Below are 14,786 nucleotides of genomic sequence, written 5' to 3'. Positions count from 1 at the left end.
AAATTGCTCTCGTGAGTCACCAATAACCTTGTCTCTATCCAGATATCAGTTGCCCTCTCCACTGCATTTGACACTGCTGTCACCTATCCTACCAGAAACATGTCCTTTCCTTTGCTCCTTTGATACCATATACTGATATTTTTTTTCTTCCTTTTTGAAGACTTCTCAAGTCACCTTGATGGGCTCCAACTCCTCTGTCTGCTCCTTAAATGATGTTGATGCCCTAGAGTCTCTTCTTGTACTACACCAAGCTCCAGGGAAACCACGGCTACTCCCCCGGCTTCAATTACCATTCATTTACCAGACACTCCCAACTCTCTCCGCCCAGTTCAGTCAGTTCTGTTCTGCTATTCATCTCTACTTAGATGATTCATGGGCGCATAGGTTCAAATTTTCTAACATTAACTGCATTCTCTTCTGCCTTCCCTCGCATTCTGTTCATTCATCAGTGTTCTGTATCCTTGCTCAAATCATCTTCTACTTTATTTCACACATTTGCTCTATCACCAAATCATGTTGATTCCAACTCCTAAATACTGCTCAAATTCGCTCTTTGCTCTCTATTGCCAGGGCCACCATCCTTGTCTAAACCATGATTCTCTTTCCCTGGACTAATTCAAGAACTATTTAAATTGGTCTACCTTCTGCAACACAGCCTTCACTTCTACTCAACTCATTATCCACACTGAACCCAGTGTATACTATTTAAAAAGTAAATCTGGTGATGTCATGGTTTCAACCGTCCTTTAGATGCAATCCAAAATCCAAAATATAGTTACACACACACACACATACACACACACACACACACAAGGAATTAGCTCCTACCTATGTCTCTATTTTTGTCCTTGATCCTTCCTCTCATTGATTCTCTGCAGAATCTCAAATGTTTCCCTATGTGCCAAGCTTTCATTGCACTTAGGAGCTGTTCATATGTCACTCCTTTGTCCCTTCCTCCCATTATCACCCATCATTTCCTTAAGGCACCCTTCTCTGACTCCTAGACTAGATTAAATCCCCTTGGTAGGTATATTCTTCATTTCATTTTTCATAATTTTATCCCATTATTTATATTCGAGATCTACTTGTGCTAAATGCATGTAAGAAGGAAATACATCTATCTGATGGACATTATATATCTAGACTAAAATGTTTCCAGACTAGACTCTTATTTATACTATTTATTTTGACTAATCTTGTCATCATTTCTGTGCCATAGTTATTAACTATCTAGATGGACATTAAAGAAAATGTCACTTTGTTTCTTAATTTACCCATGGCATGTCTAGTAATACATTGCTCTGAAAATCATAGAAATGTCAGTCAGGCATCTTTGGTCATATAGCCCAATAATGAAATAATCTGCCTATCATCTTTTTTTTTCCAGTTGCAAAGCATTTTGTGTCTTCAAAGATAAAGAATGAAAATGGAAATTTTTCTCTTTACCTCCATTATGAAATGTGATATGGTGTGTGTGTGTGTGTGTGTGTCTGTGTGTGGTGATGCCCACTTTGTGGATTTATGCTCCTCTCCCCAACAAGGATGTGACTTCCATTTTAGTGTGTTTACTGAAGCATATTAAGGAAATAAAAAAAAAGGTTTGCAATTTTTCATCAATGAAGTAGGCAATTTTCAAAGATACTAAGTTAGCTCTCAAAAGTAGAAAGTTTGTTGCTTAAAAAAATTTTTTTTATATGACAGTTGGACAAAACTGAGTAATACAAGCTTTTCTAACATGTTTCTATCCCAAAGATAAATATATACTATTTTCTTTCCAGTGATAACCAACTTGTTTTTCAGAAAGTGAGGTCATTAAAGCATCCAAAATGGTTCCAAATGCCAAGTTTCACACATGATTCTTTGATTCTCAAAGCTGTCATGTGGGTAAAAATCACACTTATCAAAGAAACACAATAATGACAGCTCAGAGGCTGTGCTGAAACTTGAAAGTAATTGAACCATTTAACTACCATTTACTTGCTCAAAATTTCTCCTCAGGAATGACCCCATGGCTAAAAGCCTATGTTCTTGTAGCATGATGAATTCATTGCTTTTTGGATGAGCTCAGTCTATTTTGAGGCATCTTCCAATACTCAGACTAATTATGCTATTTTCCTGGTGCCCAATGGTAAGGTTTTTATCCAAGGTCTCCTTTATTCTAAAGTAGTGGTTCTCAAATGTTAGCCTGCATCAAAATCACCTGAAATGTTTGTTAAAACACAGATTGTGGGTTCCATAGCCAGAGGTTCTGATTCACTTGGCATCTGGCATGGCTGGAAAATTTGCATTTCAAAGATGTTCCCAATGATGTTGATGATCAAGGGCCCACACTGAGAATCCCTGTGCTGAAAATATGCCCTTTTCCACAACACCTAGCATTCTTTCCTACCAGGTTTATGTAAATGGTAGTTTCCTCTGGACCATTACTAACACCTTGTTATCCTCTTGTAATTCCTTAATGCTGGGGGGGTGCCCCAGTGACTCAGTCGGTTAAGGATAAGCATCTGCCTTTGGCTGGGGTCATGATCCCAGGGTCCTGGGATTGAGCTCTGCATCAGGCTCCCTGCTGGGCAAAGCCTGCTTCCCTCCTCTGGCTCCCGCTCCCCCTGCTTGTGTTCTCTCTGTCAAATAAATATATAAATAAATAAAATCTTTTAAAAAATACTTTAAAAAATTTTTTAAAAATCCCTCAATGCTGGCAATAATAGAGATATGAAAGTCACGTGTCATTTTAAGTTTTCTAATATTATTTTAAATTTAAACAACTTTTAATTTTTTTTAATTAGCCACTTTAGAAAAGTAAAAAAGAGATGAATTTTAATAATATATTTTACTGAACTCAATATACCCCAAATATTTTCATCCAATATGTAATTGACATAGTAAATATTAATGACCTATTTTACTTGTTTTTTCTTACATTCAAAGGCATATTAAATCTTTGAAATCTGATATTTCATTTTGGACTAGCCACATTTCCAGTGTCCCCTAGGCACATGTGGCTAGTGGCTACTGTAATAAACAGCACAGCCATAAAACTTCTAGATTCAAGAAAATGAATATTGAGAGTTCTGCTTTGTCTGCCCTTTTTTATGATTTTCACTATATTTCCTCACTTCTAAATGGATCTGTCTGCTGCATTATCAATTTATACCAGGCTTTAAGGGGGAAAAGGTTTTAATCATTAAACATATACATTGATTTTAAAATGCAATGCAATGTAAGAATTCTCTGTTTTTATACATAGAACCATGATGCACTTGCACAGATCATAATGCACGCGCTTTTATCCTGCTCCTTTGTCCTAGTCATCTCCTTCCCCATCAGCAATCCCTCCCTGCAGCAACATAATCCGTGTCAACAATGTAGTATTGGTACTTCTTTATTTTTTCTCTATTTGCATATAATTCTATACCAACATACAAACAGAAGTTTGTTTATCTACATTTGTTTTATTAAAATAGGGCCATATTGTACGCAGCTCTCTGTACAATGCCTTTCTCATTCAATAAGAACTCAAGAAAATCTCTGCAAGTCAGCTGGAGGTAGTAATACATTATTTTTAATGGTTACTGAAGAGTATGGAGCAGTTCATATAATTCATTCAATATGTCCATTATTAACAGGAATTTATACTTATCTTGTTTTTGTTTTTAAGAAAAAATCTTTAAAAGATTGAATAGATCATGGACAGATGGATGGATGGGCAGAGAAATAATTCAGATATTTAGATATATATAGATAACACTGCCTACTCTGCCTTTTACTATGCAGTCTTTGTTATCCTTTAACTTAGACTTTCTCCCACCATATCTGGACCCTTTCTTTCCAACAACAACAACAAAAAAACCAAAAAACAAAAAACAGTTATCCTTAGCAGTCCAAACAGACCATTTTAAATCATTCTTCTAATGATCCTTCCATAGTCAACAGCTAGCTCAAACTAATAGATCTCCCCTAATTCTCCCCAGTGATGCTCTTTATTCAGGTGTTCTTTTTATCCATGTAGCTTTCTGGTAAATAGTGAATAGGCCTGGGGAAAATCCACATAGAAAAAATTTTATTGTTGTATGCTCACTAACTTTGCAAAAAAAAAAACAAAAAAAAAATATATATATATATATATACACACACATATGTATATAAATTAGCATTAATAAGATTAATTTCTTCACTGATGTTTTTTTTTTTTTAATTAGACTACCAACCAAAGGGCCTAGAATCCATACCCCATCCAAAGTAGCCTAGATTATAACTCAGGTAATAATAATAATCAGCATGATAAATAAATAGCAATATTTTTCTAGTATCAGTATGTGACAAGCACCATTCTAAGTACTTTACATGTATTAATTCACTTGCTTTTTCAAAATCTCCAGAAGACAGGTACACTCATTTCAGCATTATTCCCACTTCGCAGCTGGGGGCACTGAGATCATACCTTCTGTAAATGGCAGAAATGGGACTGAAACATAGAGGGTATGACTCAAGCCCTAATCTTCTTACCTAGTAAATAAGTAAGCAGTAAATCACCTCATCTCTTTGAACCTCAGTTCTCTCACCTGCCAAATGGGTACACTAATATCAGTTCTTCCTAACTTTAGGACTGCTGAGAAGAAATATGAAAGTTACCTGAAAACCACTGACTGCTGTAACTAGGGGAGGGGAGTCTCATTGCAGCTTGGAAAATTGGGCGGGACTATTTCATCATTTGAAGCAAAAACTGAGCAGATAAAATGTCTTCTATAATAGCAAGTTAAGCCATGTTCTGGCCATGCATCCTTTTGAAGGTGAGCCTGGACATGTATGTCCCACTAATACAGGACGTGAACTAAGCCTGATTCTCCCAGCCTGCGGATGCGCCCAGAATGAGAGAAAGAGCAGCCAACCTTTACCCTATTGTGTAGCTTGACCACGTCCTTCTTTTCTCCGCTCTGCTCCTTGCATTTTACTTAATTGGAGCACCAGGCTATAAATCTTACATACTTAAGGGCCAGAAAACTCTCCGGAGCTCTCACACTGAAATTTGTGTGGGAGTTCAGTGATATTGAATTTTCAAATAAAATGATTAACAGGCACCTCTAGGGCAGCCTCAGAGAAAACAATCCTTCCTGAAACTTGCCACCTTCATCTGAGGAAGCTTTTTGTTCTGAGGTTTAATAAAATGGTTGGAATGTAACGTAGGGATGGATGACTAAAGCAGGCAGAGAGAGGTACCTCATTCTCCAGGGAAGGGAGCTGGAAGTTCCCTTCAGCAAGTAACTGCTCTCTGTCTGGGCCTGACAGGGCTATTTCAACATGATCCTGGGGAGGTTTCAGTCACTTAAATTTTAACTGCCACCGGCTCGCATTACTATTTTTTTAAGAAACATTTTCTCCAAGATTGTAATAGTTGGAAATGAGTGTACACCTGATCAGAAAGCCTATTTGCTTTTCCATAGCATAATAACATCTATCAGACTTCATGAAGCAGAGAATTAAAATCCGTTAAAAGGAAGAACATAATCCAATCCAATTCTATCCACAGACTGAGGCCTACAAGCCTACCCTTTGCTGAAACACTGATTTAGATGCCCTGCCAAAGAAATATAGAATGTTTATGGCCTCACACAATAGGAATCTGCCTCATTTATGCAGCAGGAAGATCATTTACAACCAATTTCTAAAAGACACTAAGCGTCAATAATAAATTTTCAAATCAAGGCCAGAAATTGCAATACTCAAACGGGGATCATTAAGCAATATGAAGTTGTTGTCAGAAGGAGGATTTTCAGGGGCGCCATACCAATTTATAATCCGGAAGCATCTATAAAGGAGTCGTGACCAGCCTGGTTTTCCTAGTCTCTGGGAAGGAGAGACTTTATTTTAACAATAAAGGGGATCTGGGTCGACAAGCAACAAGGACAGGGCATCTCCTACGGATGCGTCTCAGTGCCAGGCTGGCTGCCGCCCTCTGAGATGATCGCTAGAAACCACGCTGACTCCTCAGTGAGATCAGCTTCTTGGGAGCAATTCCCACTTCACAGTGAGAGAGAAGAGGTTGAATAAAGCTGCTGGAGCTTCTCTGCTCCATATCTTCCCCTTTACATTCACCCTTTTGCCTCTTCACCCTTTTACCTACACACACACACACACACACACACACACACACACACCTCTCTCCTCTCTCTCAAAAGAGGAACTTAAATATCCCAAACTTTTCTCTCTAATATGTCCCACAACATCCCAAATGCTATTAAAACTGGAGGAAATGGAAAGTAGCTCCTACTCACAAAGAAGTTTGACTTCTGGAACGGAACACAGCAACCTCCCTGTTCCATCCTTTACCAGCTGTGTGGCTTTCTCAAAGTCACTCGAAACACTTCTAGGTCTCATTGTCTCTTTTACAAAACGAACAAAATACTACCTCATGTCAGGAAGAAATAAGGCTGTTCATGAAAATTCTTAAGAAGAATTCCTAACGTATTAACTAAATTCAATCACATCGCCTAGATTTGGATTTTGTCTGAGTGTCCTGTGACAGAAAACTGGGAGACAGGAACAGGAGAGTGTTTGATTCTGACTGGCATTGAAGGAAATAACAGTACACATGAAGAAAGACTCTCCTCAAAGACAATGATCATATGATCTCTCTGATATGAGGAATTTGAGAGGAGGATCAGGGGTTTGGGGGGTAGGGAAGGAAAAAATGAAACAAGAGGGGATCGGGAGGGAGACAAACCATAAGAGACTCTTAATCTCACAAAACAAACTGAGGGTTGTTTGGGGGTTGGGGGGTAGGAATAGGGTGGCTGGGTTATGGACATTGGGGAGGGCATGGGCTATGGTGAGTGTTGAGAAATGTGTAAGCCTGACGGTTCACAGACCTGTACCTCTGAGGCAAATAATACATTATATGTTATTTAAAAATAAAAAAGAAAAGAAAAGAAAAAGAAAAAGGAAAAAAAGAAAGATTCTCCTTAAGGGAAGTAGTCAACCAGGGGTCAGACTAGGAGAGCTGAAATGTAGGTTCTCCTGCTGCGTATTCTCTGCCTTTTGTCAAGTCCCTTCATCTCTCTGAGCTTTACTTCCTGCACCTGTGCAATGGGATTCGTGTTAACCACCTTACAGCAATAGGGTGAATATGAAATGAGAAAACATATATAGCCATGCTCTGTAAACTATAAAGAATTTTCCCACTCCGGGTCTGGCCCTCAACTACACTCTCTTGTTTACTTTCTTCAGGGACTGTCTTGAAACGGCCATGTTTGTTTTTGTGCTTTGTATCAGATTCGCCCGCACTAGAATATCAACTCCTGAAGGCAGAAACGTTGTCTTATTAACACCTATAAAACTCACGTTTAGAGCAATCTTGTTCTGAATGTTTATTTTGTGTTCTGATTGCTAGACAAGGATACTGGCAGTCAGCCCAGAAAAAAGTCTCAAAGCAGGTGAAGTTTGCCCTCACTGACTCTCCTGATCCTTCTTAGCATCAGCAATAAACCACGGCCTCTTTTCCTATGACTGGGGAATCTTCTGTGCAGAAGGAAAGCCTCCCTCTCCCTAAAGAAGTTACAACTACCAGCTATTTGCATTTCAGCTTCCCTTGTAGCCAAGGTGCAGACCCTTGACTAACCTCTATCCCCAGGCTCACCTGCTGTAGACTTTGTAAACTAGTAAATCCTAGAAGTCTCCATTCCGGCAAAGACTAGTAAGAGAGGCAATGGTGCTGATGGTTTCAGCAGCAGCATCCAGGGTCCTGGGTTGGTGATAGCGAGGGAGCAAGCCGCTTTATCGGTACCCAAGGTGTGTTTTTATTGGGTCTGTAGCATGAGTTTGGCCCTTGCTCCTGATTGTATTACCTCCAAACTTTGTTCTTTTTGGTATGGATAGTCTGTATATAAAACTTCTTTTAATTAGTGTATTTTAAGCTTAAATTATCTAGACATGGCTTTGTTGTTTGACTGTAGGATCCTTCTCTCCCCGCCCCCAAACAGCCCAGTATCTCCATTAGATTTCACATGATCCTGGTCCCCGACAGGACTCCTACTAAGCTGTCTTACTAGAAATTAAATCCCCTCCCTCCCATCTCCCACCCCAGGTCAAACTGCACATTTCCTAGAGCATTTTCCCCTAGGACCTTACTTTGTATAGGAATAATATGATCAATTAACTTAAGCCAATATGTTAATTGCTGACACTAATTTAATATTACCCCAGCATCTTAGCAGATTCTTTTAATGTGTCAAAGCAAAGAAGCAATGTGTTTTACCATCACCCAGGGCTAGGGCCCGCAAGGGTTCTACTTTTTATCTGCAATCTCAAAGGTCCTGCCTCCATCAAGACATATCATGTCTCGTCCAATCACAGGTGCCCCGTGGATCAACCATACAATGACACTGGTGCAGTTTCTTGAATCAATGTCTTTACTTCATGATTATATATGTATACACGCACATGCGCATCTGTGCACACACACACACACACACACGCACCCCTACTTAAAATGTTTCAATGGCTTTCCATTGCCAAAATAATGTCAACAAGATTATAAAATTCCCGAATACTTAACACTTGGTTCTTGCAGGCCAGTACGAAGCACCAGATCCACATACCACCATTCTCCTAGTGACTTCTTACTACATACATCACTCTAACCCCACAGCTTTTTCTGCTTCCTCAGTGAGTCATACCCTCCTACCCCTCCCTCCCCCAACACACACCAAATCTTTCCATGGACCCATAGGTCAAGTTCTCTGTTATGACCTTCCTCTGAGATCCTTTTCTTCCCAACCTTATTTCAGATTACGCATTTGTTCCTCCATGCAACCAATGTGATATTTAACATCACAACCAAGCATGAGTCTTCAGGAGATGTGATCAGAGTAGCTATAGACTTCTTTTTCTATGTAGTTTCTATGTATCCTTTAATGCAGGACATTTCAGGGCTCAGCAAGAAGAACTTTAAATCCTGAGGAAATCGGCTCAGTTCTTACAACCGCAAATATGACATCTATTTTCTCCCGATCTCTTCGGTTACTGAAGCTGGAAGAGATCACTCCAAATGCTCTCCCTCTGATCCCCATAGTCTATGCAGATGCCTCATAAGCTATCTCTGCAAGGTTAAAGTGGGAAGATGGGAAAAACGTCCTGCCAGAAAGACAGAGCTGCAGGCTCCTCGTGGCCACCTCACCAGAGAAACTCTGCTTTTACATATTTCATATATTGCTCTCCTTTAAAAGATCTCTTTTGAATAATTTCCATTATGGAAAAGAAAAGGTTCACAAACCTCTTTCTATTGCGTAAGTGTGCAAATTAAGTACTTAAAGATGCACAGAATAATAGAGAAAATTATGTTTCATGAAGAATTTTTGGGGGGTGTAGAAGTATCCCTAGTCTGCTTTTCCCTCTTCCCTCCTTGCTCCAACTCCCAGGAAATACTTGAATTGCCTTTCCAGTTTTATTGCATTTCCAAAAATATGAATCCTTCCTGAGACAAGACCATATTGGGTTCCATTAGTATTTGGGTTATGCAGTGCTCGCTGAAGGTCACATAGATAATCACAGAACCATGACGTGAACCAGGACTCCTGAGTCATAGTTCACTTTCAATCTGCTTCTCATTCGGTGTACTTCTAGTACCAGTGGGAATTTTGCTGCTGCCCACAGGAAAACCAAAGCCTCATATCCAAGAATCTTCTCCATGGGAAATTTCTTTTAGTTGTTAGATGAATTGTGTTTTCTGAAGATTGTAAGGCTACACAATATAAAACCAATAAATCTGATAAATATCTATAGAAAAACAGTCTCACTTCTGTTTAGCCATCAATATTCTTAATTCAGCATGCTTCCTCAATACTAAAACCAACTGGACTTCTAAATTCTGATCAGAAGCTCAGGATCTGGGCAATGGAAGCCAGCAATGCACTTGTTGGCATCTGCCTTTTTGCAGGCAACTAAAAGTATTCTATAGATTAGAGTAATTTGAGTTCATATCCTATTGATGTCACTTCCTAGACATGTGATCTCAGGCAAGCTATTTTCTATCTCTGAGGCCCAGAGATAGACCTGTAAGCCATGTAAGCTGCACAAAGGTTGAGAAAGTGCACCTTACATGGCTAATTGGAAAGATTAAATGAGACATACCCTTGGCATGAAGTAAGTGCTCAGAAAATTATTGTTATGTTACTATTAATTGAAAATATTTCTATACCAATATTTTAGGACTAAGCCCGATATATATGTAAAGCCTGATGTGTTAGTTCAGAAAATAATTTTGCTTCCGTTATATAACTAGCTAGTTCATACTATTTAATTTAGTTAAATAAAGATACACAGAGTTTTTAATATGTGCCAAACACAATATTAGGCCTGGACCATAAGAAATGACAGATATTCAGGTCTTATTTTTAAGGAGCTGGCAATTTCAAACATACCAAACAGATGACACCTCCTGTGTTCTTAAAGATGTCTAAGAGAAGAGATCTCACCCTACAGTTGTCTACTTAGTTCTCATTTCTCTGAGAGATCTGTGTGTGTGTGTGTGTGTGTGTGTGTGTTTCTAATCCCTTGAGAATCAATGTATCTCCATCTCCTCTTATTTTAGGTGTCAGAAGAAAGAAGAGTTGGTCACCATTCTTCACATAATAAGCCTTAATTCCCTGAGAGTTATTGAGTTATTCCTCTGTCTTCTCTTTCAAGATTAAATAATCCTTACCCTTTTAACCTTTTCTCACATGTCCTCTTTGCCAGCCTTCAGTTTAATCATTTCACTGTTCCCCTCTAAGGATCTCTCCAAGTCTTTTGCACTAAATGTGTTGTTTTTGCCATTGAGTTTTGCCATTGAGTTTACTCTTCTAAGCAACTTATCCTTCCACACAAACCAAGAAAAAAAAAGCATCTCCCAAAGGGGGAAAAAAAAAAAAGAAGAATAGATAGAAGGATAGATCTCCTATGGAAGGAACTCACATGGAACACTCACACTCTCAAAGCCCAAGTAATATTTGTCGTCACCACTATTGAGGGGGAAGGGACGAAACTAGAACAGTTTCTAAATAGGGCCAACCATTCTGCTTGACAATTGTCTAAATTACTTTTAAGCAGGTAAGACTATTAACCACAAACTTAAGGCTTTAGTTAACCTGAAACTCTCAGAAGGGTGCTAATAAAATTACTGTTCATGAGATCAAACAGGGATTTTGGATTCTGTAAAATATCTCTGGCCACCAAGCCGTCCATTGATGTGGTTATGTTATTTACGGGCAGTGACTCTGTTCAGTCCTGGCAAAGTGCAAAGGATCTTTCCTTGCATTCTGTCAATCAGTATAAATTAATACTTTCTGAGCTGAGAAAGCAGGAAATTCTAAGGGGCTCTTAAGAAATGATTTAGAGAGGCTGATCAAATACATACTGATCATAGTATAACACCAACACGTGCAGAAAGGAACAAGTAGGAAAATTAGAGCACTAGTAAAATCTCTCTCAAGACATGCACAGTGACTTGTCAGAAATCTTTTACAAAGATCTTTCCCTGCTTTTTTCTCTTATTGTGCTATTGAGATGAACCTGCCCACTGTGAGCCAGCAGAATGACCCCTCTTACACACGTAAACACACACTTATGATTCTGCAGACAAGTTTCCAAATCCCCTCAAGAAACTGAGAAAACTCTTCAGTAGATCACATTCTGCCTGTTTCAGGGACTTCTTTGTTTTGGAACCACTGTTTAGAAATCATTTTTTTTTTCCTTCCCCCATCTGTTAAGGAAAAAAGTATACAATCGGGTGAAAAGAGTTGATGAGAATCTGGGTAGAGAGAGAAACTACTGCTTCCCCTGGGGTGGCTCCAGGCAAACAGGTGGTAGCGGTCATCGAGTTTGACTTCCGAAGCTTGTTTGGCTCTGTCCAGATTCTGGCTGGCCTAAAACTGGCTGGGCTGAGAGAGGTCTGTCAACAACAGCCACGAGACAACCAACTACATTTTGAAAAAGGCTTCTTGCCAAGTTCTCTGCAGATTCCCTTTTTTTCTGGGTCCAGAATAAATTAATGATTTCATGTGAAATCTTTCCAGGGAGGTGTAGCCCCAAAGACCGTTCAACCTATGAAACAATGACTTAAATTCTAAAACAGTGATCCTTAAGTAATCAGCAGTTAAGATGGCCAGGAGCTTATAACCACAGCATCATAAAAAGAAGCACCATCCTGGGTGAGAGCAGACAGTTTGCTAGCTGTTTAATTGTCAGTGATGACCCATTATATCCCTCTTAGTCTTGCTGGTTGGTTCTCCATGAGAACCAGGCACAGGTACACGCCCTGGGAAGTTTGGCCACCAACTGAAAGAAAGGCATATGTACACAAAGGTCATTGGCAAGTGTATCCAAAACTGAAGTCTGGGAGCACTAAAGCAACAGATGATTAAAATCCTAGCATATTAAATAGATTTGTGTGAACGCATTATAACTTCATAGTTGCCATTTTTATACAAGATTTCAATTATGAAGTGGAACTACAAATCACCCCTGATTTCATTTATTTGATGGTAAAGATAATCTCGTAAATTCTTATCAAGCAGTAAGAAAGTGAAAGTAGAGCACTGATATTGATGTATGTTACTTTGTAGTGGTTATGGAAAGTAGCCAGTAATGCTGGTTGATAAATCATGAGTAGACAGAATTCCCTCTCTTTATCCAAATATGTACTTCAGAGACTTGAGCAATTTGCACCACCCCACTGCACCTTGGGAAGCAATTTTTATTCCATTTGATTTTGAGAAATAATATCACCAATACTGAATACCAGCATTTGCAGATTGGGAAGAAAGAGAAAGTTGGGGAAAGGAGAGAAAGAGAAGTGAAAAACTAACACTGGTGAATTTTTAAAATATTCACCTATACTGAGCAGGTGACATTTTCAGTAAAGCTTTTCTCAATCTGAAAAAGAAAAATAAAATTCCTGCTGACTTTCAAAAGCCAACCATTTAGGTCACTCTTAAAAAAAAAAAAAAAGATAGCCGGCAGATTAAAGGAGCTCCATTTATAAAAATCAAATGAACCTCTAACAAAGACTGTTTGGGACATGAATAAATCATCTGGTCATGAATTATTTATTGTTATCAAGAAACAAGCTGGGGATTCCAGGAACTGGGCTTTGGGGAGGTGCTGAAGCCAGGCAATGAGCAAGTTCATTGTCACCTACGCACCACGGGAAGTGAGATGGTACCACAGGGTACCACAGGGTACCATCATCTGATGCAGACCATGTTAGACTCCCACTTGAGTTTCAGAGGCTGCTTCAGCAACATTTACACCCCAGAGGATAAAGCAAATAGAGTTTGATCCACAGAATCATACTTTAGAAAGCTGCAAGTACTCAGTAACAGACAATAAGAAGGTTTTTTGTGCACTGGATCTTTTTTTTTTTTTAAATACACATAGGGAATATGAGCTGTGTGCAAAAGAATAGTAGAGATGGCTAGAAAATACCTTAGTAATAAACTGTGGCGAGTAATCTGACCTACTCATTCCTGGCTTTGGGGGTTGGCTTTTTTACTGGGGTCGAGAAGAGAAAAAGGGAGCCTCTGAGATTTAATCAACTAATCAACGTATATGTGTGTTCCAGGTCCAAACTGCTTTGCAGGAACAACAATAATCCCGGCTGGCATTGAAGTGAAAGTGGATGAATGTAACATCTGTCACTGTCACAACGGGGACTGGTGGAAGCCTGCTCAGTGTTCAAAACGTGAATGCCAAGGCAAGCAGACTGTGTAGGACAATTTCCCAACCGAGGAGGAGTTCTTAGGAAAGGATGCTATGGCTTCTACACTGCACATGTTCGAAACAAAACAAAACAAACAAACAAACTCCTGCCAGCTACAACAGGGTCACCAGCAAAACCTTTTAGGGTTGACAAAAGTGAATATTTTACTAAGAGGAAATTTCTCTCTTTCCCTCTTGCTATATAAAATATATATAGTATATAGCTATCGAAACCGCTTTTGTAATTATCCATGCTTGATGGTGACTTGACCACTGGATTTCTGAAACTAAAAGGAAGAAACAGCCTCGTACAGGCTCCTTCTCTGGTGAGACCTCTAGCCTGCCAGCTCACCGTCCGCCAATTTGCTTCATTTCTACTCTTCTGTACATCATCACCCATGGCATTTTTCTCATGTAGAATTTCTTTTCGTATTTAGAATCTATGGGGCCAGATTTGACAGCACGGTTAAGTTTGGAGTGGTGTCATATAAGCTTTAGTAAAGGAATATCGGGGGTGAGGACCCTTCCTGACCAGGAAGGCACAAAAGCAACTGACCGTCTCTCCCCTTGGATGAAAGATGCCCTGTAAGGTTCAGAAAATGAGAGCTACCTACAGCTGGACCCACTGCTGGGGCAGGGCGGGGGGCCAGGGTTTGGTGCAGTATGTGGGAGATCACAATTTAATACTTACAAACCACACATTTCAGACACAAAACCTTGAAACTGCCAATCAAAAACTAATATGTGAAGAACAACACGAGCTTGACTACAGCATCCAAAGGGAGCCAGGAATTCACAACCATAGCATTAATCACCAGACTTTCTCATGATGCCGAATTTCAGTTCGGCTTGTAAGTCAACACTCTACACCCGCTCTGTCACCTGGCCCTCTCCATACCAGAACCAGGGTGAGTAGCCCCACTGTGAATCTGAATCCTTTTGGAAACTCCTGGCTTTTGAGTTCAGATCTGGCTGCAAGCCAGGAGTACCCACAGGCAGTTTTATGGTTTGGGACTGTGTTTGCCATGTTTTCGTAATGACCGCTCAGCCCTAGG

General features: G+C 39.5%; 1 protein-coding gene across 1 annotated transcript in view; it reads left to right on the top strand.

Annotated features, from left to right (window-relative positions):
• The window catches only part of VWC2L (von Willebrand factor C domain containing 2 like), a gene marked incomplete at its 3' end in the record, with an annotated part of 152,261 nt that extends 138,518 nt beyond the window's left edge, over nucleotides 1-13,743 (top strand). The window contains exon 3 of the mRNA XM_080798984.1: nucleotides 13,595-13,743. Coding sequence (XP_080655110.1) covers nucleotides 13,595-13,743 — 149 coding nt within the window. The remainder of the gene's footprint in view (nucleotides 1-13,594) is intronic.
• Between the last annotated feature and the right edge of the window lie 1,043 nt (nucleotides 13,744-14,786).

The sequence above is a fragment of the Martes martes genome (assembly GCF_963455335.1).
Source record: "Martes martes genome assembly, chromosome: 3".
Taxonomy (NCBI): Eukaryota; Metazoa; Chordata; class Mammalia; order Carnivora; family Mustelidae; genus Martes; species Martes martes.
This window is presented reverse-complemented; position numbering and strand designations above follow the sequence as displayed.